Source organism: Ostrea edulis, chromosome 8 (genome assembly GCF_947568905.1).
Source record: "Ostrea edulis chromosome 8, xbOstEdul1.1, whole genome shotgun sequence".
Classification (NCBI taxonomy): Eukaryota; Metazoa; Mollusca; class Bivalvia; order Ostreida; family Ostreidae; genus Ostrea; species Ostrea edulis.
The window spans coordinates 54,034,393-54,062,378 of record NC_079171.1 but is presented as its reverse complement, the minus strand read 5'-3'; the positions used below and the strand labels follow the sequence as shown (position 1 = coordinate 54,062,378).

The following is a 27,986-nucleotide window of genomic DNA, read 5'->3' as shown; positions in this document are numbered from 1 at the left end:
TAATCATGTTTTAGTTTTATTATAATCCAATTATGTTGTTACATATTTCAGACTTACAAATAAATTCAATGGCAAGATAGGGATTCCATAGACCAATAAAATAACCCAACTATATAAACAATACAATGTCTCTTTCTAAGGAAAAAGAAGTTAATTACTCGTAGAAAAGAAACTAAACAATTAAATAAACCCTATACCAATTTAACTATCTACAAAAACTGCATAATTTTATTGCATTCCTGGAATAAATATCAAACTCCATACCTAATCAGTTGAACATAATGAGTGTTATGGGTTTTCTCATCTGGATACTGGTTGGTGTTTCCAATCATGAACTCTGTAGTTTGATATTTTCAAACACAAACCATACATTTACAGTATATACGTTTGCTTGCTTGGGCATATAAGGAAACATTATTTATCTGCCCCCAGGCAAAAATTGACAACGGTGATGCAGATGAACAGTGTTGCTTAGTTATTACAGTTTACAAGCATTTAAACAAAGTACACTATAACTAACTCTACATAATATGTATATGTATATATAGACACATCGTTTTCCTACACGTCCATCGAATCATACAATGATCAGATAAGTAACGACTGTATTCCTCATTAGTACAACTGCATATTTGCATCTCTTCTATATATGTTGATGCAATAAGTTTTTATATCTATCAGCTATGTCTACAGGAATATTACAGGAATATTAATCACGTGTAATTTCCTCTGACATCCTCTTAACGGATTGTAACTTCTCTGCAAGTCTACTTAGACTTTCCTGGTTTGCAATAATTTTTTCACGATTTTCAGAGAGCTCTTTGATTGTATCTTCTATGAACTTAATTCTTCTGTCTAACATATCGTTTGTTACCTTTGCTATGAGTTTATGCATTACGTCCCCATGATTGCTTTCTAATGCATTGCATACTTTACTTTGAATGGTTGATTTGCATTTTTCATACTCCTCGTCTATTTTTTTTCCTTTTTCTGGAATCAGTTGTCAAAAAGGCAAAGACTGGCGCTATGAAAGGTAATGTAGCGATTCCAATGGCAACAGCAGCCGTCAACAATGGAAACCATATTGGGGACGTAGCAATAACACCAGCAACATAAGGTGCAACCGACTCCTCTTGGTAAGACACACCTCCCTTTTCATTTTGATCGCTATACCCTTTCCATTCATTCTCCATCTTTTCTATTTCGGATGATAGCTCTGTATAAAACATCAATATTTCATCTTTGATGTCATTGAACTCTTCAACAACATCAGGGCATTGTACAGTATTCGAGACATATTGCTCTACTCTTGAAATCACTTCATCTCCCAATAGTATATATTGCTCTTCCATGATTGGATGCAAGTTCTTCGGATTTAATATTCTTTCCTTTCCAAGATCCGAGGACATATATTTCAAACTTTCCGTTGCCTGTTTCTCTATAAAAGTTTTGATGCGATTGCGCCATTTTGCTCCATTCTAAAATGTTTAAACATAGTAAACAATATACATACAAATGATGACGGAAAATTTGTTTTATAACGTAATTCATAAATACATATACCAAATGTCACTATCATAGCTATGTCGTTAAAACCAGCATTTCATAAGTTAAGTGGTCGTTATAACACTCTAGTTTGCCAACACAACCTATCATTGGATCAAATACTCTCTGACGTGTTTCATACCCATTGTTAAGCCGTTCTTGGCATACTGATTTTGACATCAGATAACTCCGTTTACTTGAACAAGATACAGGACTCACGGCGGGTGTGACCGATCGACAGGGGATGCTTACTCTTCCTAGGCACCCGATCCCACGTCTGGTATATCCAGGGGTCCGTGTTTGCCCAATTCTCTATTTTGTGTTCCTTATAGGAGTTATGAGATTTATTACTGTTCGTTATCTTCACCTTTCATATGATGATACAGCAAACCCGCAGTAATAGGCAAATCGTTTTACTATCATCAGTATTGTTGGTGGTAGTGGTATTGATACTATCATTAACCATATTATATACTTCTCTGCACTTCTTCTTCAACTGATCAATTTTCATTTCATGATCTTTTCTTTTCCTCTCTTGTTCACTCCTGCTTTTCTTTGTCAATTCTTGTCGTGAAAGTACTCCTGTGTACATGTCCTGTAGTAGTATTTTGAGGTACCTAAAGATAAATGACAACATTTTGTAAATTCAAATACATGAAATGTCTTATTTGAGTCACTTTTACTTTTCGTTAAAAACAATCAGATCTACATCACATTTTCATAAAAGTTAATCCTGTTGTTACTGAATGTTGGTAGGTTTTTTGAAAAAAAAACAAAAAGACATTTCTGGATTCAACACAGACAAAATTGTGTTATTATTGATGTTTTCAATCCCAGACTCTTTAGAGGACAGCAGATTGCGAATAATAATCCTTCATAATCACGCTGTCAGTTCCGTACACTTAGATTTAGTTACAAATGAATACCTGTCGTCAGAAGTATCGACCTTTTTTGTGATGAAAAGTTCAGTCCTACATTTCATCAAGTGACCTTGATGATACTTCCAGATAGCAAGTGTTCAAGAGGTCGAAGGTTTTAGGTTTAACCCGGAAATTAAAGGTATGGTCGTCATTTATCAGATTTCATATTAACCGGATGACAGTGTATATTTGCAATATCAAGGGGCAGATTTGATACTTTTACTTCGTTTCTACAAATTACTCTGTATTGTCGTATTGTCTAATACGGTCGGTGTTAAAATTGTTGAATTAAATCTGACCACTTCATTGTCTTCCCAATTAAGGTATTACGCTAGCCAAATGCATTCACCCTGGTAAAAATCAAACACAAATGATAATAGCGAGCGTAGTGGCCTCTCATAAAGCTAGCTCAAACATATGCATAAAAGAGAATTAGTTAAAAAATTTAACTCTGGGCTAATTGTTCACCCTCATCTTATTTTGTTCGAGTTACGCGACTTATGCAAGACGTCTGCGAAATGCATCTGAACAACCAGTACTAAGGTTTTCAACCAACTAGTGTTCAAAAACGGTACAGTTAGGCTTTTCCAGCACGCACATAACAGTACAGAATTGCATACTGTTTAATGAGTTTAAATATCCAGGTGACTTCAAGATGCTATAGACTGTGAAGATAAAACGTGGATATTTCAGTATCAATTTAACTTTTTATTTCTTGAGTAAAATATAAGCAATATCAATCTGAAAAACTATGCATCAATTCTTTCACATTTGATATTAGTAAGAAAGTTGAGGATAACGAACAGTGATCAATCTCATAATCCCCCGAAGGGCGTTATAGTAGATTTGATCACGTACCAACTTCATTTCATGTCCCAATAACACTCAAAAATCATATTCTATTTTTTATATTTATATTTTCTATTTTGATTTGTGTTCTTACCGAGCTGCGATGATTATGTAGCATATGACCGAAATAATGATCGTAGAACACAAAATATAGTTCGTTAGAGTTTTATCGAATAAAAAATTAAGAACAGTATCAAAGACAATATGAAATATTGAAATATAATTTAAAAGTTTAAAAAAGACGAAACGGGTGTAAAATAAAAGTAATTTAGAGCATAAAGTTAACTGAAATGACGACAAGAAGAGCGGAGTAAACTACATCCGTGATGTGATTAGGTCGGGATCAGTGATGAAGAAACTGGCCTTGGTCTAGCCCACTAGGTTGAAAATACAATTATTGAACTCGTGTTTCGACAGAAATTCAAAGGATCTTAGAGAATTGATGGAGGATATGATGGGTCAAGTTAACGTTAAGCTCTTAGTCAGGTTTTTGGAAAGAAACAACGGCATGTTAATCGTAAAGACTCGCTGTTATAGCCATGTAGGAGACGATTCGAGACAGTAGGACAAAGTGCACTGCAGGCAGGTTGCTTCTTTTATTTACCTTCAGTGTGTGTAAGAGAAAATAAAAACTGACAGAGTTTTGGTTCAATTGAGATATTTCTGTTGTAGAATTTTAATGAAGACTCGCACCGGTACCCTGACATGAACCAGCCTCGCTAATGATCATGCTGAGCCAAAGCCGTGATGGCAGTTGCCAGGAAACAACAGGACAATTTATCATCATAATAAAGTAAATAGGCATATCACTCTACCTACATTTTTTCACTTCGACTATCATAGAACTTTATTTTATAAATTCGCCATGCAGAAGTTGCAATTTAGGCATAGTTGCAGACGGTATTTAAAACTGTTTAAAATGAAACAACAAAACGGTATGTTAAATGTTTCTGTTTTATAAATTGATGAAATTCTTGTTTGTTTACAAAATAAACTCGATATAAATACCCTGCTGCGTTTGTTATGATGTCATTGCAGTAGCGGATCCAGGGTTTACCAAAGGGGGTGTGTTAAAGTCAGGTATTAGCCAAAATACTCAGCCATTATGGGTGCCAATCTAGAATTGTACTCACAGTATTTCTATTATTTAAATTTGTGGCGAAAGGGGGGGGGGTCTAAACCCCCTACTGCACTGCATAAGCAAGAAGCCAGGTGAAAGTACAGGGACTGACTTTTGAAGCGGTGATTATATTTATACGCAAGAAAAGACGGATTACGTGACCAACTTCATGTTGAATGTCACTTTCATTCGTACTGTCATATAAGGAAGTGCTTTGACAAATTTAAATATATATTCTAACTACATGTGTGACAGCGATGCCATTCCTTTGCTTTCAACAATGCAAACTGATGTAAAAAAAAAAAAAAAAAAAAAAAAAAAAAAAACAACAAAAAAAAACAACAAAAACAAAACAAAACAATGTAACCATCCATAACATCTTTGTAAAAAAAAAACGTCCATTCAGATATCAGTGGATCATTTTCAACTATTATATTTGGAAAGAAGTCATATTCATGCTATAAGAGAAAGACAACATCATAGTAACAACTATATTCCTGATTGTTTTTCAGTACACAATGACTTATATTTGAATATACTTTGTTTGACATTAAAATTGTTTGACACCTTGTGTGTTTTGTGGTTGATAATCGCAAACACCACAATACACTGTTTACAGCAACTGTGTTATGTTTACCGCGTTTAAGAAATAGGCGAATCAAATGTCTAAAGTGGTTTTGCAAGATGATAAGATATTTCGATAGCTTTGTCTTCACGTTCAGATAACGTCCAGGTGCCTTCAGAATTTTCTTTTATGGATAAACCTTTATGTTAATGTACACACTAGCTGAGTTTGTCGCAAGGTAGCACCATGGGCATATTACACTTTACTGATGGTTTGAAATATCAAAAGTGAAAAGCAATGAAAAAATATTACATGAAGACAATACTAACTTTGATAATTTGGAAGTGCGAGAGATCAAGAGATGATATTTTTATTTTCAATGAGAAAAATTAGGGCCATGGTTTAGTTTGAGATCAAATACTTCGAACAATCAAACTTCAAACCTTTCAGGGTTATCTATATGCAAGGTGAAGATAACGAACAGTGATCAATCTCATAACTCCTACAAAAAATACAAAATAGATAGTTGGGCAAACACGGACCCCTGGACACACCAGAGGTGGGATCAGGTGCCTAGGAGGAGTAATCATCTCCTGTTGACCGGTCACACCCGCCGTGAGCCCCATATCCTGATAAGGTAAACGGAGTTATCCGCAGTCAAATCATTTTAAGTCCACACCTTCTATTTCCTACAAATATCTTTTTATTATTGCATCAAACTACTAATGGAAGAACTTTGTTGTTGGATTTATTAGCACAAAATGATAAAACCAAATCCTTGAATTCATTTATTACTTATTATAGCCTAGAGAATATACAAACATAAAAGATGATATGTAGATTAGATTCTTTAAATGATTGATTGAATATTCTTTAACGTCCCTCTAGAGAATATTTAATTCAGACATCACCGTTGCCGGTGAAGGACTTCAAAATGTAGGCCTATGTTCGGCGCTTATGACCTTTGAGTAGAGAGGGATCTTCATTGTGTCACACCTGCTGTGACACGGGACCTCGATTTTTGTGGACTCATCTGAAGGGCCGCCCTATTTAGTCGTCTGTTATGATAAGCAAGGAGGTACTGAGGACCTACATTGTATTCTAACCCGGATCCCCACGAGATAATTCTTTAAGTGAAACTACATTTAATATGTATAATTCTGCTAAAAAATCAATGTTTTATTCTTCAGTATTGAAGTATATAAATGCACAAGCGCAGAAATGTTTTGAAAATATTTTTTAAATTCATGTAACATGGCTACTATGAAGAGAACAGTCTTCCAGTAGGACAATCTTGAAGGGATGTAAATGGACTGTCTTTGCCGTAGTTGTGCATCCTTCTTGAGACTTCATGTTACACATATTTATCCTTTCGTATTTATTAAACCAGAAGTGATAAAAGAATTAGATAGGCTACATGAGGAATATGTTTTGGTTCCAGCTGACAAAACTTGTAACAATAGTGTCTTTGTTTGTAAGGCTCATTATTACAGCTGCGCGGGTTGGTTAAGTATCCCCTTATAGAATATCACAGTGCACGTTATGCCTTTACTTCTCCGAACTACCAATATATGACGTCATAATGGTAAAGGACGTCAAGTCACTGCAAACGTGAGCTGTTATGACGTGGATAGTGTCAAAAACTTTATTTCAAACAGCCTATAAGATGTCAGAACGCTATTGCAAAATTCACGCGTCTGAATTGTATTTTAATATCTTATATGTTAAAATAGTTTGTTTCATTACCCTTGACTGAAATTCAGTGTTTAAACTGCTGTCGAAAATATTATTTTGAAATGTACTCTGTTTTATACCAGTGGTAAGAGGTAAATTTATGATGTGTTTATAAAAGGTAATTTATGAGGTAATTTATGAGGATTCGTTTGAGATCTTTTACCAAAATCGTAAGATGGGTTTGTTCTCTACCCGAATCTTACTTGGGTAAATGTGTGATGGCTTTGTTTGAATACAGATTACCTTCAAATGTGTAGGTAAATGTGTCGGTAAGTTGAACTCTTCATGAAATACATGTATTTTGTACGCAAGTAATACTACCATTTTCCCAAGCACATTTCGGGTACACAAGGATACGGTGAGTTCATTTATCAATCAAAAAGTTAAAAATAATTGTTAAATTAACTGCGCTGAAGCGATTTATGTGAAACATTTCAAATGGCCGTCACGTGACCAACGAAGTCGTGTGATAACATTACAGATATGCTAATTATAGCCGAGAGAACCTTCTATATAAATTGTCTGTACTTAAGTATATCAATTACAAGTGAAAACCAGAAACCGACCTCGCAATCCAATGTATGTTTTGAACGCATTTCAAACTCCGGGAAGCCTTAAAATAGCTGCGTGTATTTTAAACGCATTAATTCCACTTTTGGTAATCGTACATATACTCCGACTGCTCTTTTTGACGGGTGTGACCGGTCAACGGTTAATGCTTGCTTCTCATGGATACCTTGTACCACCTCTGGTGTGTCCAGGGGTTCATGATTGCCTAACTATCTTGTTTGTGTTGTTTGTGCGGGTTATGAGATTGATCACTGTTAGTTACCTTTAAGTAACAGTGATCAATCTCATAACTCCTATATGCAATACAATACAGGGAGCTGGGCAAACACGGACCCTTTGATATACCAGAGGTGGGATCAGGTACCTAGGAGGAGTAATCATCCACTGTCGACCGGTCACACCCACCGTGAGCCCTATATCTTCATGAGGTAAACGGAGTTATCTGTAGTCAAAATTAGTATGTCAAGAACGGCCTGACAATCGATATGAAACAAGTCAAAAAACACGTCAGACAGCATTTCACCCAATGGTAGGTTGTATTAGCAAACTAGATTGTTATAACGACAATAGAATTTGCAAAATTCTGTCTTTATATGAGACTGTTGGAACCCCTGCACCATCAACGTTTTTGTTAAAAACTGATCCTACGCAGACCAAACTCAAGCATATCGAATCAATTGAGTTATATACACACCATGTACAGGTGATAATGGAATGTAGCTGCATAAATGTAAGATGTATTTAAAAAGTTTTCTATTAGCTATCTTCCCGTTGGGATCTGGGACAGAATAGGTCCTCAGTACCCCTTGCTTGTCGTAGAAGGCGATTAAATTAGGCAGTCCTTCAGACGAGACCGCAAAAACCGAGGTCCCCTATCACAGCAGGTGTGGCACGATAAAGATCCCTCGATTCCTGTTCAAAGGTCATAAGCGCCGAGCATAGGCCTAAATTTGGCAGGCCTTCACCGGCAGTGGTGATATTTCCATATGAGTGAAATTTTCTCTAGAGGGACGTTAAACAATATTCAATCAATCTATTAGCTACCAGAAACATCGCTCTTGTGGTGTGTTTGGGGAAGAAACATCAGTGGACTGAGATATCTATTTTGAATCTGTGTAATGAAGCCAATAAACCCCAAGAAAACGAATTACCTGAAATGCTGTTTCATTCTAATATTTTCATTTTGGTTTATAACGTTTTCTAAAGCATGTCGAAATTTCTGAAACTCTCTACTTGAATCTGTTTCTTCTCGAAATCTGTATCCGTAAGGTACCTACAATTAAAAATATACTGTGTCATTACATCTAGGTACGTTAATTAAAAAAAGATAAATCTACAAACTTCGTTTGTAAAAATGTCAATAAACATTATATTCCCAACAATCGATTTCACCCTTTATGAATGCAAGGCGAAGATAACGAACAGTGATCAATCTCACAACTCCCACAAGCAATACAAAACAGACAGTTGGGCAAACACGGACCCCTTGACAAACCGGAAGTGGGATCAGGTGCCCAGGAGAAGTAAGCATCCCCTGTCGACCGGTCACACCCGCCGTGAGCCCTATATCCTGATAAGGTAAACGAAGTTATCTGCAGTCGAAATCAGTGTGCTAAAAACGGCTTAACAATCATTATGAAACACGTCAGACAGCATTTGACCCAATGCGAGGTTGTACTGACGAAGTAGATCGTTATAACGACCATATAATTTGCGAAATGCTGACTTCAATCGAAACTGTTAAAATCCCTGTACCATCAACTTGTTTGTCAGTAGCTTACCTCGATTTAAAAACTGACTATACGCAGAACAAGCTCTTGCATATCGAATGAGTTTGAGATATATAAACACCATATGCAGGTGATAATGGAATATTGCTACATAAATATGGGAAGTTGACGATGGAGAAGCTGAAATCATCCCGTTTGTCATACACTTGAGTTGTAAGTTTGCCGTTAATGTTTACTTTTTTATCTATTCAAAACGATAAAACGATATAAACATGTTAATAATCACATATGAATAAAAACTACTTTTCGCCGCGCTACTGATTGTGAAGACAACCACTTTACTTCCACTTATAACTATTTAAAGCATGTGGTATTTATTTATCAAATCTTAAATGTTGTTATTAAAGGTGACGTTTGCAACGAATTTTCATTACAGAAAATCAGTGTAGCCTACTCATGTAATGTGCAGTATGCTGTTCTCCAGGATCTACTTTGAAGTAAACCCAACAGGAAATGAAATTCAGAATACAGGCCATATATATACAAACATCACATATAAATAGTCCTCAACATCAGGAAAAAAATAATTTTAATCCTTACGAAATTTAGATAAGATTACCCTAGAATTTACCATTGCTTTAACATTGTTGCCTATATTAAGTTAGACACGATAAAATACAGCAATTGATTGCGTCAATGTAACAAGACTAATAAAATGTAATGTATTTTATTCATTAAAATGCAAATGAAATGGATTTCAAAAGAGAACCGAGTAAACTATTTTGAATGTATGCTATTATTCAATTGTATGAGATTGATTACTGTTCGGTATCTTCACCATTCATTGAATTTACCACAGTGATCTGCGTACAAGCATGTCACATTGTACAGGTGTAATTCCGTTTATTTTCTATTACTTAAGGTAGTGATTGCAAGGCATCAAGTGGTTTATTCATGTAATATCTAAAAAGAAACTATTTTCGTTTCCGATTCCGGAATACATCAAGTGCTTAAGCATCAGTAATAATGACACGAAAACAAAGACTTGTCAGCTATAACCAGACACAGGGTAAAGTGAAAATATGTTTAGAAATATGCAAATAAAATACAATGCAAATGAAAAATATCTTGATTTGAAAGGAGGAAACAAGTAAAGACGTTGCAGGCATCGACGTCATTATGCACAGCTTACATCGGATGGGTTACATTTCCCGCGGTTTTAACATACACTTCCAGAGCATGAATATACAAGTAATTTCAAACAGAAAGTAATAAATACATCTCCAAAGCAACAGTACTATCATTCTATATGGAATAAATTCAATAATAATAAACATTAAACCATTTTTAGAGTTTTAAAATGAGTTAAAATAAATGCATGTAAGATGCATATTTAGTGTAATTATCTGCAGCATTTATGTAAGGGGAGGGGGTAACTATAGTGATCATAGCGCCATAGTAAACCTGAAAACCAATATTGATACTGTCAGGAAAAATTCCTACTAACATATGTTAAAACATATATTTTTAAAAAAATCATTAGTCATTTATTTCTCAACGGGTGAAAATATGTTTGCTTTGGTGAATAACAGCCTTCTAAAAATTGCGAAATTGCTCATAAGTAGCCCTACTTATACTTCATATGAAAATAAACGGACATATTAATACAAATTATATATTATTTAAGGCTTTAACTTCAATTTGATATAAAATTTGTATCGCTTATCCCTTTTGTATAATTTTTAAACGCCATCTAAAATACCTGTACCCTTTATTATGGAAAGTCGACTAGAGGGGTTAATATGACAACCGTAGCATGAGTTACAGATACTGTCAACTACAAAATATGTAAAAATAAAAAATATTTATAGACTCATTAATTTTTAATGACCCATCCCATGCAATCACTACCTTAAGAGGCCAATCATTTAAACTTTTTTTAGGTCCATCTCAAGTATTATTGATTGATATAGGAATATAATGAGATTAAGGTAATGCATAAGCTAAATATACGTTTACTAAAATGTAACAGATTGAATTGTTGATCTCACTCTTCACAAACTTATGAAATTCAGTTAAAATTCATTGCAATTGAAGAAAAAATATGATCAATAAATAATTGCTAAAAGATAAAGGCATCACTTCTTGTAAATTCATTCTGAAGATGTTCTCTTTTTTCACAGACGGCCAAAGTCTGTGAATGCTGCTTTCTAAGCCCTGCCATGTTTTTTCCACCTCATCCTCTTCGCTGCTGTCATCTGGATCTTTTGAGATCGAGTCCCATTTGTTAGTTATGAATATTACTCCACGAGGATCAAAACAAGGCATTTCATCTTCCATTATCAGATTGCTAATTGATCTAAGAATTTCCGGAAGCTTCAATCAGAATGAAAATACAATGAATAGTCATTGATTGCTTTGAAAGAACGATGTTTACGAAAATAAATGCGTAACTTCTTGATACTTGGCCGTTAATATATATATATATATAACTTATATATATATATATATATATATATATATATATATATATATATATATATACTTCGATAAAATACGAGAGGGTCTCTCTTTCCATATCTTAAGAACGTATATTAACCATACATCTAACCCAATTGAAAGACATTCAAAGTAGTTTTTAGATACCATTATTCCCTTTGAAGATATTCTTATGTTAAGATTGAATACCTTATAAAAGATAAATCGGATGGAAGATAAACGAATCTGAAATGGGCTTCTATGACTGCTTATTCCCACTTACGGATTGAATATTTAAACCATCATGAAAATTGATCATGTAGAAAAACATTATCTTTATAAAATAAAAGTTTACCCTATCCCGTTGCATGCCGCCTGCACTTGCTACGTTTATAACGAAGATGAATGAAACAGCATTTGGCAAGTATTCCATTAGTTTTTCACCTACTTTCCCTGATCCCCCAATGCCAGGTGTGTCCACCATTATCGTGTTGCCCTGCAAGAAGAAAGAGTCCAGATATTAATTCATTGCAACACAATATACCTAAAATGAAAATGGGAACAACATTCAGTCAGAAAGTGACATATATACCTTTAGAAAGGGAACAGGCATGCTAATATCCACACTTTTAAATCGTTTACTGTCTTTGCCAACAGTCATATCAGTTAATTTCTTCAAAGCATCTCGAAGACGTTTTTCGCCTTTGTCTGTGGTTATATCTATCTCACTAAGATCCGTCTCATTCACCGAGCCCATTTCCACCTCTGTTTTAATCATTACGTTTTCAGAGTTCCGTATTTTGCAAACTGTTGATGTAGATTCCCTGTTTCTACCTTTGAAAATCCTCATCCCTAGTATTTTGTTAATTAAAGTGGACTTGCCGGCACTTGTTTCTCCTATAAAATTACGATTATTGAAAATGTAAAGATACTCATACCATAGAAGGAATAGCATTAACTTTTCAGTGGTCATATTTCCCACTTATTTCTCTGTTCCTATTCATTATTCGTTCTATGTGTTCCACTATGTCACTCACAGGTCTCGCTATGTATATCTCCCATATTCGATATCCATTCTCTTTTCGGCAGATACGTGTTTCCCCTATCTGATTTCTTTTAAAAAACGAGATAATGGATGAGGACTGGATATACAGAGTACACTTAATATTGCTGATGCAGACTGGCAATCTACACAAAAATACTTGAAAGAAAATTTCAGAAATTGTAATGCTTTTTGGATAAAAATGGCTAAAGGATTCATAAGGCTTAACAGTCACATAAGCATATACTCATTTCCACTTGCATGTTTACCTGTATAACGGTGAGTGTCTGGGGCTAGATCAGCTGTGTTAATTAGGTGTTGATTTAGGAGACACATCGCTTGTGTTTCCTAATGGGGTGGATACTTAATTGTTTACCTTCCCTTGCGCGTTGTTTTTATTATATAATTCGACTATAGCAAAATTTAGGACTTGTTTGTCCCAGAGTTTACCATGAGACGGTAATTCTAAAAATATTATTTAGAGACATACCAACGAAACATTGTTATTTTTATTGCGTAAAGTGAGTGAAAATTGTGATGATTGTGCTAGTAGACAGTGACTGAAAACTCTTTTGATATATACGAGAAATTTATATACGTCTTTCTTGATATGAGAAAAGAACAAATAGATAATAAACTTTAAAATATATTATTATCTATACCAGATAAAATTCCGTCTTATTGAAATCAAGTCAGCTACCAAAAAATGTGTAAAAAAACGTCTGGATGTTGTAAATATGTGTTTGCCCAACTATCTATTTTGTATTGCTTGTAGGAGTTATGAGATTGATCACTGTTCGTTATCTTCACCTTGCATATGCACTCTGGTTGCTATAAAATCTGAACCATAATGGTTGGACCTTAAATTTCCGGATTGGACTCGATCTTCGATCTCTCAAATTCTCGACCACTCCAGTTTTATCGAGAATCCCCTGTATGTTTTCGCGTCTCTGTTCAATGTCTCTGAATTTAGATCTTCCAAATTTAGTATTCACAAATAATCTTTTAAAAGGTCAAGATGATTTTGTCGATATTCGATGAATTACGTAGAATGGTAATTTACCTGCAATTACAATTCCATGATCCGATTTAAGAATATCTTTTTTCCGTTTTGATATAAATGTCATATACTTCGGAGCGGCTTTTTCAAGGCAATCTCTCAGGCTTTTGTCGAAATCTTCACTTTCAAGAATCAGCATAAGGTCGTCGAACATGGCAACTAATTTTCTTTCAATGGATTTTCTATGCGATACACTAATTTCACTGAAAATCAATAATAAAGCTTTGACATGCAATTAAATGATGGATATTGATTGTTTAAATAGGAAAGAAAATGTTCATCTTAACAATCCTTATCTAAACATGTCATTGGTTAGGTCATGAATTACATATTTAGGGGTTAAAGGACCAAAACCATAATATGAGCCGTTCCTAGCAAAAAGGGTCTTTGAGTATTTTAGTGCTAAAGTGTGAACTATAGAGATCAATCCTTAAAAACATTAGATCAATGTTGATTGTCGTTAAAATATTACAGTTAATCAAAGATGACAACTAACTCGTGATTGGCAATCGTGACTTTTTTCTTTACAAGTATGGAAAAATAACGTCGCGTTTTTTCATTATGACGTTTTTTGAAAAACTTTGTTGGATAATATAAGGGTCTTTTTTGCTAGGAACGGCTCAATAATTATGATCTCTTACATATTCAAAAGGACAAATATTTGTGAATCATTATTGAATAATGTTTTACACAATATGTACTTTTTAATTCTTCGCTAAATGCGCCTATTAGAATACTAATTCAAATATCTCGAAAACGGTACAGAATTTCTGAATACTTATTGAACAAAAATGCTTGAAAACACAACACATGTATTTCGATATTCGGGAAAAGGGAATGGTCCTTCAAATAAGGAGCCCAGAAGAGTCTTTTAAAATATCCCCTGAGCTATTTATATTTTGTTTTAAGTGATAAAAGCGAAACTTTTCATCTTAACTATTCTCATCTAAACATGCCATTATTTAAGTCGTACATTATGTAATTATAGGTTTGAGTGGCCAAAATCATGAAGGGTTGCTCTCATATCTTGAAAAGGACAAATATGAACTTTTCATTTTTTTTTCGCTAAAGATTCCTATTAGGGAGTAACGGGATCGACCCCTGAATATACTTTTTTAAATAACTCATCAAAGTAAGACATTTTTGAATACTTACTTATTGAACAAACATTGTTTGAAAACATAAAACTTCTTCTTTTGATATTAAGAAAATAGGGTTGATCCTTCAAATATGGGGCGCGGAAGAGTCTAATTATTTGAAGTATATCTTATTCATATCGAAAATTGCTATGATATTGAGACGCTTAATCTTTTCATAATAGTATTTCACAAGATTCTGTATCTAAAGAATTAAGAAACCTTTAATTTTGTTCTTTACCGTCATATCTCATTTACTCTGAATCTTACGGAAGACCTACTCGTTGTTCACAAAGAGATATCTTCCAGTTCTTATCATTATTTTTCTTACAAACTTTGTTAACGCATTTTCTCGGCTGTGTGGAACGATTTTCCTCAAATTTTCAGGGATGATATATCTTCTTCTAAACTCGATAGTTTTGCGCAATTTCGTTTACGTCAATTATTATGTAAGATATTAACGTTTTAGTGAATATTTGGGGAGTCAGTTTGTCTAGGAGTCTTCTCGGAAATAATTGAAGATGCTAACTTTAAATTTTAAAGATTGTAGAGGAGACTTCAAAGTTGTGCTCATCTCCATGCAAATTTCTTTAACGCAAAAAGCCAGAGCTTGCTATGAATAGTCACAATTTTACGTGCATTTTGGACACATTTTCTTTGATATCTTTTTATGAAGAAATAGTTTGAAAAGATATAGAACAAAATTTATAGATAATGACGAGGCCTATTCAACGATATCAACTTTCATGGTCCAGCCCCCTCTTAAACGAAAAATATCTTAATGAGCATTATCTGACATGATTTGGCCAGAATGTGACTATAAATGATATGTCATCTTCAAATTTTGTCTCACATCGCTCTTTAAAGACTTCAGGGTATGACCCCTAAAATTCAATATCGGATATATTTTGAAAATCAGAACGAGTTTGTTAAAAGTTGTAGAGCACGATTTGTAGTTAAAGAAAAAACCTATTTGATGATATCGTGTTCTAAAGGACAGAAAGGGGTCAAAATAATTTCTATATATCTAAAAGAAAAAAGAGTTAGTAAAGTATCATTGACGCAAAGTTGTTTGATTTTATGTTTTGCAACTGGTGATATCAACAAAATGAAAATTGATTACGTAACAAGAGATTTCAAAGGAAACATTATACGGAACTTTGATGCTTTATATCTCTTAAATGAAAAATATCTTGTAACACGATAGAGAACATGAATTGGTCAGAAAGTGAGTGTAACCGATATGCCATTTTCAAAATTTGTCTTATTCCCCCTTTTAAGGAATTCAGGGAATGGTCCTTCGAACTTAATATCTGATAACCAGAAAATTGAAAAGATTTTTTAAACAAAAGTTGTACATACTGACAAGACTTGTTCAACAATATCAAATTTTAGGGGTGAGTCTCTCAATTGAAAGGCGAAAATAACGAACACTGATAAATCTCACAAAATCCTACAAGCAATATAAAATAGATAGTTGGGCAAACACGGACCCTTGGGCACACCAAAGGTAGGATCAGGTGCCTAGGAGGAGTAAGCATCCCCTATTGACCGGTCACATCCGCCGTGAGCCCTATGTTTTGATCAAGTAAAGGGCTGAGCGGTGTCAAAATATTTTCTTAATATCTTAAAAACTAAAATGAATTTGTTAAAGGACGTTAGCATGAAAATGTGACAAATCAATTTGCCATTTTGATGTATATAATCGATTATAAAAATCATCCACATGTAGCTTTATTCAGATATTTCATAAAGATAAACGAATGTTTTCAATCCCTGAATGCTGCCATATTGAAGAAGATATTTACATCCCTGCTGGGTTATCTCTTAGCATCCACTAGAGGACAGCACTGATGCTGACATCAGTAGGACACAATGTGCTTTTTGGCACATTGTAAGCATCAGCGTCAAAGCGTCATCAGCAGAAGGTGAATTAGATGTGGGATATCAGATTGAAATTTATGTTACAGATGGCGAAATTGTGTCTCAGAGTAATGTTTCTTCACCAGAAGTTGTTTTTAATAAGAGAGTAATTATCCTTGATTGATGTGCTTGTTGAAATTGTATTGAAAGGGGTGTGTTTGTTGTCATGAGTTTAAACATTTTGTGTCAGATGACATAGATGTGCACATAAAGTGCAGTTCTCTACAACCATATTTTAACACTGTGTCTAAATCCTGTTATATGCAAGGCGAAGATAACGAAGAGTGATCAATCTCATAACTCCCACAAGCAATACAAAATAGATAGTTGGGCAAACACGGACTCCTGGACACACCAGAGATGTGATCAGGTGCCTAGGAGGAGTAAGCATCCCCTGTTGACCGGTCACACCCGCCGTGAGCCCCATATCCTGATCAGGTAAACGGAGCTTTAAAGTTATGTATCCAGAAGGGAAGAGCTCAAGAGGACGTAAATAACAACTTGTTAAACACAAAAGAAAAGCACGAAAATGGAAAATACTTTCGGTATTCACATGTAATATAACCCGGCATTTGTGTACAAACATTTCCAATTACACACAGGTGATAGAATGCGGTAAAATTATGTTACAGACATGCTATCAAGATGCTAGGCCTACAGACTGGGTCAGATGAGGTCATCCTCTTGGGGGAATATCAGAGTAGTTTTACCCTCATTTGCTGAGACAGAAATGAAGGAAGCATTTCCTAATGAGCACTGCAATTATCAAGGATTTATTGCAACCTCAGACTCTGATAAAGATTCTGAATAAGATTTACTTTAGTCTAAATAAATAATATAATTGTAGACTGCATCTCCAAAATTCATCTTTGGTCCATCTACATCAACTATCATCAATATATAAATTATATGACAATATTTCAGTACGTTTTTCTGACACAGTCTTAATTATTTCCAAATATCTTTAAATCCAATAAAATGAATTTATTTTGAATCTTGAAATATACAGTGCTTCTGAGTAAGTTCAGAAGTTGAATCGAGGAGCTGAATATATTTTGTGGGAGTGCTTTCTTCTTTTTCATAACATATTGCGATTGAATTTTAGTCCAAAACCTCATCCATCAATTCTAATAGGAATCCATAAAATTCTTCTCTAGTATAAATGACACAGTCAACAACAACAACGTGCCTCATCTACATCAGAGCACAGTTAAATGTTGGGGAAAATTGAGATGACCTCCATAAACCTTTAACTTAGAGTGTTTAATTCATCAAATATCGTAGTAGAAACAAGCAAATTAGTATCAGGCCATACGATTTAGTTTCTGGAGGTCTTTTAACTTCATTATGCAATATATATTTTTCTTCATATTCACTTCCTTTCTGCATTATTGAAGCAAAATTCTTTGTTGTGACGATCTGCAACTGATGACGTGAATTATTCCAGTCAAGATCTTATCTTATCTCGTCAGAAATCAGACGGAAGACCTATTCGTTGTTTTCAACGAGATTGTGTCTAGTAGATTTAGTGTTATTGATAATATCCTGACTTAGTTCCTTAATCATTTTTCTAACGTTATTACTATACTTCAATACCAAATTGTATTGATTTATTACTCTATCTAATCTTTCATATTATTTTATTTTTCATCACAGTTCAACACTAGTTATATAACTTTACATCACCAGGTATGAAATACTCATTATTAGTCGTCATTAAAAGTAGTTAACATACAGAAATCCCAATAAAGTTTTTTTTTTATTTTAGAAAGTCTATTGAATGACGAGAGATGACCAAAGTGCAGATTTAACTTTTAGAGACTCGTGTTAACTTATGTCTTTTAAAGTTGCATGCTAACTTGTCAAAAATTATTGACGAGCAAATAAATAGGGAAAAAAACAATAACAACCAAAAATGCTCATCTTGACGGAACTTAAAAACCCTAAATCCTGTATATGTGTTTTAGTATGGAATCCGGATAGGGCCACGTAGTTCACTATCGCACCATCGAGGTTTGGGCCGATGGTGCGATGGCGCGATAATGCGATGACGATGGCGCGATATTGCGATGACGATGACGCGATGGTGCGATAGCGCGATGACGATGGTAAGATGGCGCGATGGTGCGATAACGATTGTGCGATAGTGCGATAAAGCGATATTACGATGACACGATGGCGATGATGCGATAACGCGATATCGATGGCGAGATGGCACAATAACGGTATCACGTTATCGCATCATCGCCATCTTACCATCGCGTCATCGCAGTATCGCTCCCATCACACTATCGCACCATCGTTATCGCATTATCGCGCCATCTTACCATCGTCATCGCGCTATCGCACCATCGCGTCATCGTCATTGAACCATCGCGCCATCGTCATTGCATTATCGCGGCATCGCACCATCGACCCAAACCTCAATGATGCGATGGTGCGATAGTGAACTACGTGGCCCTATCCGGATTCCATAGTGTTGGGGATGAATCTTCATTTCCTCCAACTGCCTCAATCCCCCACCCCTTTTGACTTCAATTTCTCAAATCGTGAAGTAGGCGGGTCGGTACATGGAATGAATATGTAACTTTAAAGCGACATATTACATCTACTTTTTCACACTCAATCACTGCTACTATCAAAATATGTGTGAGATATGTCTTTAATATCGTCGTCGTCAAAAATAGTAGGAATCAAAGTATGCAGACATTTAGATATATCGACGACATGTTCTCTATTAACAATAACACAACAATTCATTGGACGAAATACTGTATGACGTGTTTCTTACCAATTCTTAGATCGTTTTTTACAAACTGATTTTAACTAAAGATTAATCAGTTAACCTGATATAGATATAGGGCTTGTGGCGGGTGTGACCAGTCGACAGGGGATGCTGATCTCTACTAGGTACCTGATCCCATCTCTGATATGTCCAGAAGATCCATCTTTGCCCTACCTTGTTGGTGTATTCTTTATAAGAATTATGAGATTGATTGCATATGACTTTTCATGCAACACGTCTGATAACTTTCGAGCCAATGATAGGCTGTATTTGCAAACAAGATCATAGGACTCCAAAGTGTGATGGGACTCCAAAGTTCGATGGTCACGCCGAAGTGCGATGGTCCACACTCATGCGCCAAAGTGCGATGCTCTGATACGCCAAAGTGCAATAGTGTGACACGCCAAAATCCATTGGCTTGTAAACGACACATTGTCTTGGTACAGACTGAGCCAACCGTGTGTTGTTTCACCAAAATATCAGTGCGAAATCCATGCACAAAAAATAAGAATAAGAATTTATTTCATTACCATTTAGTTGTTATTAAACACAAACTTTTCCAACGCGAAATCGTATAGAATGTTTTGTATTATAGCATAACCCCAGGAATGTACGTCAACGTAAGAAATGATCGTGAATTAAAGAACGTTTGGGCGAATTAGAGAGTTCGACAACAAATGTACTTTCCCATTCTCACTATCCTCAACAGTGTAAACCATGCCGTTACTGTTGTTCATGTTGCATTTCTTTGGCTATATTTTGAAAGACGTTAAGAATGACGTCACAATGACGTGACGTCACAGACGTTACTGAGCTCAGCACCATCGGACTTTGACTTTGCCATTGGACTTTGGCGTCCGTAACGTTAACAAACCATCGCTCTTAGGCGCAGACCATCGCACTTTGGCGTGATCATCGTACTTTAGAGTCCGTGTTTGCAAAACTATCTATTTTGTATTGCTTATGTGAGTTATGAGATTGATCACTGTTCGTTATCTTCGCCTTTTATATATATAGTATTGTGTACAGGAAATTTTCCCCCCGCATCATATTGTTTAATAGCAAGTTTTACCTTGGTTCCCATATGTTTTCGATGATTGGTTTCTTTTGAATTGATGGAGCAATGGGTATCTCTTCATTAGTTTCTTCAGAGCAAAATATTGATTCCTCCTCTATGTTGTCATGTTTTGGGAAGCTTAAAGAAATAAGACATCGTAAAGACATACCTAGTTTCAAAATTGATATGATCTAGAATAAGCGTGGTTTTTCCTGTTCTCTAAATGATAGTTTAACCGTATTCATTCTGTGTGTCTTAGGTTTAACTGTATTTCTAATGACAACAACAGCAACGATGATGATGATAGTAATGAAATATACTCATTGCTTTTCCTGTCCAATGATGATGAGCATTCGTCTTTGTTGGATTTTCCCAAGAGCTTTGAAAGAATTAGAAACACTGTTAACAATTTCATTTCAAAACATTTGACACTTAAACATGTTCGAGGAAACTTATTTTGTTTGTTTGTTTGTTTGTTGAAATTCACTAGAAAATTGAAACTTTCATACATTCACAAACTCGTGAATTTTGCAGTATATAATAAATTCAATTCTGATGGAAATTTCCATTTCAGAATAACGTAAGCGTTGGCTTGTATGAGTCTAATAGTAAATACAACCAGTATAATCTGCCTTTTGGTCACATGTTGTCTAACGTGTTGAAAACAAATCACTTTGGCGTTCTCTACACACTGAATTTCACTACAGATTACTCCATGTAAACGATATAGATATAAGGCTCGTTTAATTTTGTATTCTTTATAGGACCTATGAAAATGATCACTGTTTCGTTATCTCCACATCTCTAAGTTAAAAGTCGAATTATCGTATTTGTGCAAAGGTGAATATAACGAGCAGTGATCAATCTCATAACTCCTATCAAGAATATCAATTTTAAAATATGGCAAACACGGAATATTGAATGTACCAGGGGTGGAATCATGTGCTAAGAAGAGGAAATATCCCCTATCAACCGGTTACGTGCGAATTGAGCCCTATTTCTCGATGAGGTAAACGGAGTAATTCGTTGTCAAATTCGGTGTGTTAAGAACGGGCTCATTTTTTATGAAATATGCCAGACAGCATTTTAGCAAATGACATGTTTTATTGATAAATTATATCGACATGGAAAGCTTACACCTTCTAGGCACCTGACCCACCTATGGTTCCGTATAATCAGGGGTCCGTGTTTGCCCAACTCTCTATTTTGTATTTACTTATAGGAGTTATGAAATTGATCACTGTTCTTTATCCTCACCTTTCATCGTTTTGATGACCATAAGACTTGAGAAATGCTGTATTTTTGCATGTGCTCTCACAAGAAATCATATACGTGATTAATAATTCAGTTTATCTTACTGAAGGTCAATTTATTCCCTTACTTTCGTAAAGCACAATATCTTACGTTTGATATTTTTTTAAAAATCTTGTTGATATGATTAACGCTGATTAGAGTATGTTGGTAAAAGATGGCAAACACCATTTCTGTTTCCTAAAAACGATTTCTTTTCCCATTCTCAAAGTAATGTCCCTTGTGCGTAAGACAATTCTCGTGACGCCTCACTCATTTGTTAAAATCACTCTAGACTTAGTTATACATTATGATTTAATATTGCCCTTAAAATTTCTTTATCTTTTGCAGAATATATGACCCTGAAATGTGGTTTTTAGAAGTCAAACTTAAGGGAATTCTCCATACCATGTCAAATAACGTTAGAAACGGTATTCACGAGTCACGAACGTTATCACACATTCGACGAACCCGATGACATTTGGTGAAATCTAGACCGTTTTAGGATTGATTGTTTTAAAGCAAACAACAACAATTTATAATTACAAATTAACAACATACGAATTGCAATATTACAAACAAGCCGGTTATATACAAAACAAAGCTCGGGAGAGAAAATGCTTATGATTATACATCGCGAAGTCGTAAACTCTCCATACACATTGCGTTATAACATACAGTCGTATAGTAATTCCCGTAAGATTTCTGCAAATATTACAGATTGATGGTAAATCGTGTTGCTAACCTTCAAAGTACCCATTTTGGGCCATTTCTTTTGTGATTTATGATCATTAATGACGGGTAGAAAAATCGAATCGCCTACAACAAAATGCGAATTTCTGCGTGCTACATGTACCGACAGTCACATGTTTTTGTTCTTGTACATACAGTATGGATCATGGGCATTGCATGTGATTTTCTTTTTATCTAAAATACTCTTCTGGCCGGGCATGACTTTCACTGATGTTTTGATTTAAACGCTTCGGAATGTCGAATGGGTACAAATTTGTACACTTGTTTCAAAAAGGGCGCCTTAGTCCCTCTATAAGTCTGCCACTGCATTCGATGTATGAAAGAGACTTGAAATTGACAGATGTACATCTCCGGTCTAACCGGCAATCATTAAAGATATCTCCAGTTTACATAAAGGATATCCTTACAGTTTACAATCCCAGACGATCACTAAGATCCAAATCTCTGCATCTTGTCCAGGTACATCGGACACGTACGAAAACATATGGGGATCGACGTTTGGACAAGGCTGCATCGAGACTCTGGAATTCTCTGCCTTTCAAACTCAGACAATGTACTTCATTGTCTAATTTTAAAGTGGACCTCAAAACGCATCTCTTTAGATTATCTTTTAATTTGTGATTATTTTATATACTTAGTGCTTTTACATACAGCTCCTACAGTGCTAAAAAACCTGCTGTTTGTTGTTATACCTATGTCCTTTTTATGTAATTAATTATTCCTAAGGGTTGTTATAAATTGTTTCATATGTTATTAGGATAGTCATATCATTGCATTGGCGTTATATATTAATAATAATATTTTTGCATTTTAATTCTGACACTATGAATATTTTATTCACATGTATGTGCACAACGATTTTATTTTATCTTTTCTTTCACATTTGTAAAGCGAACGATTTAGAGAACTAATGTTGATAGGGCGCTATATAAATCATTTTTATTACAATCAACAAACACCTGATATATGAAATCGCAGAAAGACAAACAAACACACCCTGTGAAACCTATGTAATTCCCCCTTATCAGAGGGGATACAATAAAATAACTTCTGTGTAATCTATATAAAAAGGTCAATAAAATATTGGCAGGCGACAATCTAGGACGAGCAACGATTTGGGGTGTACTATAATACATCCCAAATCGTCGCCCCCAATGACAGTGTAATCTTGCCCCAAATCGTCGCCCCGGCAACGATTTTGGGTGAAATGTTATCCCAAATCGTCGCCGGCGACGATCTGGGATGGGGCAACGATTTGGAGTGTAACAAAGTCAAACCGTCCTAAAATCCCTTTTATGTAATTTCTACATTAGTTCCGTTTTCTAGTGAAGTTGCAAAAAATTATTACGTGAACATCCTGTAAACATTCGGTTTTTTTAGAAATAGATATTTACAAAAATGTGGACAAGGTCTACGACTTTTTGGGACAACCCTTCTCTGGATGAACATACCAGATATCAGATTTTTTATTATCAACAATTCTTTAATATTGGTGCATCAAAATTGGTACCGTATAAGTTTTACATTACGACCCCTCGGGTCTGCCTCTGCTGGTGGAATGTTAGTCCCCGAGGGTGTCTACAGCCCAGTAGCTAAGTACTCCGTTACTAGCTTGAAAATACGGATGTATATTTAATTGCTGGTATAAAATTTAGAAATTCATTTCAAAATTAAGGATTATCTCCCTCATGCATAGCTCTATTCTTGAACGAATTTGGCTCCACTTTTTGGCAATCTAGCTTTCCTTTTAGCTCTTACTAGTATTTTGTTGTTTCAAATTTCCAAAAATCAGTTGAGCATCACTGAAGAGACATTATTTGTCGAAATGCGCATCTGGTGCATCAAAATTGGTATCATATAAGTTTTACATTCAACATTTCCTGGACAATGTATTACACCTGTTCATATATTTCATCTTCTAACGTTTTGTTATAATTCTTACTTTTGATTCAATTAGTGGTTTCGGTGGTTTCGGTGGAGGAAGAGGAAGCTTCGTTTTTATTTCATTGATGGTATTGGGTTGTACTGACGTCTGCTGTTGTAAAGTAGACTCAATTAATTTTGCCACTTGTGCACGGGTCCTAAAAGTATATCATTAATCACCATACAATATTTTTCCTACTGAATCATATATTGATAAAGGTATGTCACTTTGAAGATGGCTACATACACTTTATATTCTTCAGATCTTCTAGAGTCCGAGGAGGGTATACCCATCTCTTCTGATGGGCTATAAAAAGAAAAAAACAATTTTATACAGATACACCTAATCGACAAACGTTTGTGGACATTACATCAATTTAATTTTGAGTTTCACAATACCACATTTCAAACTTTTAATGCTGTTGAATTTCACTGATTCGCTTAAACACTGACCATACGCAAAACAAACTCTTGCAAATTGAATCAGTTGAAAAATTTAAACACCATAAGCAGGGGATAATGAAATACTGCTGCATAAAAATTGGAAGTTGACGATGGGGAAGCCGAAGGCATTCCGTTTTTCATAAAGTTGAGTTGCTAATTTGTCGTTAATATCATTTTCAATAAATTATCTAAGTATAGGGATCTATCGAATATACACATGAATGAAATATGATTGTTGTTCATAAATTAAACGCCGTCGATGTATCTCAACGTCGACTTAAAACCCATTGCAAGATTTTTTTCTTCTTTTGTCTAAGTTTTTGAATGAACTCTGCTTCATAAGAATATAAAAACAGACCAGCTAACAGAGGAGCACAATCCATAAGCATGCGACAAACTGTTGGAAGACCTGATCACCAAAGATTGCGAAGACATTGTCAACTCCAGCAATTTTTCTCAACTTCAGAGTATTTGTGCGTGGAATCAGGGTGGTGTTTAACAAACTACTTTTTGAATGACTGATTACTAGATACGAATATTTCCTCTTTATAATGTAAAAAGTCTAGTCTTTAATTTATCGTAAGGTACGTTGGTGTACGGTGTTAAAAGGTAAACGTTTAATGTCGTTGATTTGAGAAAGGTTTTGAGTTTTCAAATTTAAGTTCTTTAGAATATTTTAGAATTTACATTTCATTTAAACCACATCTGGTATATGTTATGATACAGTGCCTTTGAAGTTTATTTCTTCACAATCCTTAATATTTTCGCGATGAACAAAGAAAGAAGCTTTGTAAAACATTTACTCGATCCAGCAATATATCTTTTTGTGTAAGGGTTTTTGTGATGTTTAGGAATCCAGTATAGATACGGTATTTCATATTCGCTCATCCCATAAACTGGGATAATAAATGTGTGTAGAATTGAAGCTTGATTTTGAAGAACATCATCTTTTGAAAAGACAGTTTTTGTTTAAAGGGAACGTAGGGTATAAAAAAATATTTTCACATTTCAAATACTAAATATTTAGTAATTAAGTCCACTGGTTATTTCCATTCGATTTTAATCTGTTGTGTAGAAATCGGCTATTAAATATAGCTACACATCATCTGCTGGAGGCTACCATTTTGCAAGATAAAGTTATCGCTCTTTAAGATATTTCCCACAATCCCATCTGTTTATGACGTATACCGGGCAATAGCCTCTGATCATGTCTGACTGCAAAGGATATCAATATGAGCCTAATTATAATGAAGAGGAATTATTAGCAGCTTCAAATGAAAACACTAGTGCATTGGGATAAATTGATGAAAACGACACTCTTAATTCTTAAACTTTTAATTTTGTATTCTTTATACAGGATTGTTCATTATCTTCACTTCTTCATTCTTCACTTGAACATTCCTTAGCACATATGATGGACAATGACTGGGCAATTCTATCTGTATATGTTGCACAAAGTTGATTTATTCTTCAATATGGATTGAGAGTGGGATATTTTTGTCACTATTTATGTCTTCATTGAGCTGAAAATATAAAAATGAAATCAAACCATTACTTTATAACTTTAGTAATGAATTTTCATGAAAGTGCATGTACATGTACATGTATTTCACACAACAAAGAGTTTATTTTTCATAGTAGTTTTCTCTCTTTCTGATTTATTAGTACGTCTGTTTACAAGAGAATCTTACAATGTGAACCTGTATACAGCACAAATCAGTTGATTATCACTACACCCCTGCAGTAATTGCCACGTAAATGTCAAGACTTGAAAGATTAACTGCACAGGGGGAATTAAAATGACCTTGGTTGTAAAACTTTGTTAATCATTTAATAGAGAAGTGCATCAAATTACCTGTTTCCTTAGATGCTGATAGTCCAGGTTGGTCAATAGGTTCTGCATATGAGTTTTCATTAGTTTTCAAAAGAAAATGGATTAGCTGAAAAATAATGACTGATTAATTATATATACTTACTTCATATATACTATACTTCATTTGTTTACTTGTACATTTTCAATTTCTTTAAAAACAATAGTATAATACAAAATGTGCTAAAAAATAACGAGGGCAGATATATACATGTCTCTGCACTTGCTAGAAACTACCAAGGGTGAGAAAATGGTATCGGATTTTGCTCTGCCTGGTGGTTTTATCATAAACTGCTTTCTTTAGATTATTTGCAGATTTTGACTGCTGAAAGCCCGTCTTAGAGACATTTTGAAATAATTGGTCAAATTCCCAACATGTTTAACTGTCCTACATTCTATACCGAAATTACTTGCACAATCTATGTTTCTAAGGGCGTAGTTTGAACGATCTGCACGTTTCTATGGGCGTGGCTTGATGCAAGGTGAAGATAACGAACAGTGATCAATCTCATAACTTGATCCTGCACGGAACGATTCTTGCACGAAACGATTTGCACGGAACGGTGAACGGTTTGCACGGAACGAAACGAAACGCGTTGGAGGTGTAGTAGTGGGCTTCAGGGTCTGTAAATAGCGTTTAGAGCAATATAGATTTTACGCTTTACAAAATAAATTTATTATTACTTATTATTATTATTATTATTAATATTTGTATTTGTTATTCTCCTCCATCATTTTGATAACCTTATCAAAACCATAGCCGGTACAAATTTACATTTTTAACACTAGAAATAGCAAATATTCTATTTCAAATAAAGTGAACAAAATGTTGCAACAATTTCCAGTAGATCACGCTTTTTTTTGGGTATCACTCAATTAGTGTTCTGATAACACCATATTGTGTAAATACAATGCATTTATATTCATGATGGAAAATCGTTACAGTAATAATGGAAACATGACTGTGATTTGCAACAAATTAGGTATGTCCGCTTCACTGTCATCTAATCATCCCCCATTGAATATCTGACAAGTATTTAAGAAGCATTAAATATGTTCTCCTAATACTTTATCTTTCATAATTCCTACTATGAATGAATACATAATGTAGGCATTGACAAATGTGTAGCTGCTTCAAATCTTAATTATAGCACTAAAATTTTAGGAGCATGTTACGAAATATGATACAGTA

The 27,986-nt window shown here is 34.7% G+C and overlaps 1 protein-coding gene across 1 annotated transcript; it reads right to left on the bottom strand.

Annotated features, from left to right (window-relative positions):
* Positions 1–3: 3 nt before the first annotated feature.
* On the bottom strand, positions 4–26,902 carry LOC130049196 (transmembrane GTPase Marf-like). The gene is made up of 12 exons (XM_056146466.1): positions 26,780–26,902; positions 24,728–26,447; positions 24,500–24,638; positions 20,835–20,893; positions 20,530–20,652; positions 13,617–13,816; positions 12,104–12,408; positions 11,867–12,007; positions 11,176–11,409; positions 8,455–8,576; positions 2,021–2,162; positions 4–1,478 (listed from the first exon to the last, which is right to left on the bottom strand). The coding sequence occupies exons 2-12, from the start codon at positions 24,772–24,774 to the stop codon at positions 960–962; spliced, it is 2,031 nt and encodes a 676-aa protein (XP_056002441.1). The 5' UTR covers positions 24,775–26,447; positions 26,780–26,902; the 3' UTR covers positions 4–959.
* Between the last annotated feature and the right edge of the window lie 1,084 nt (positions 26,903–27,986).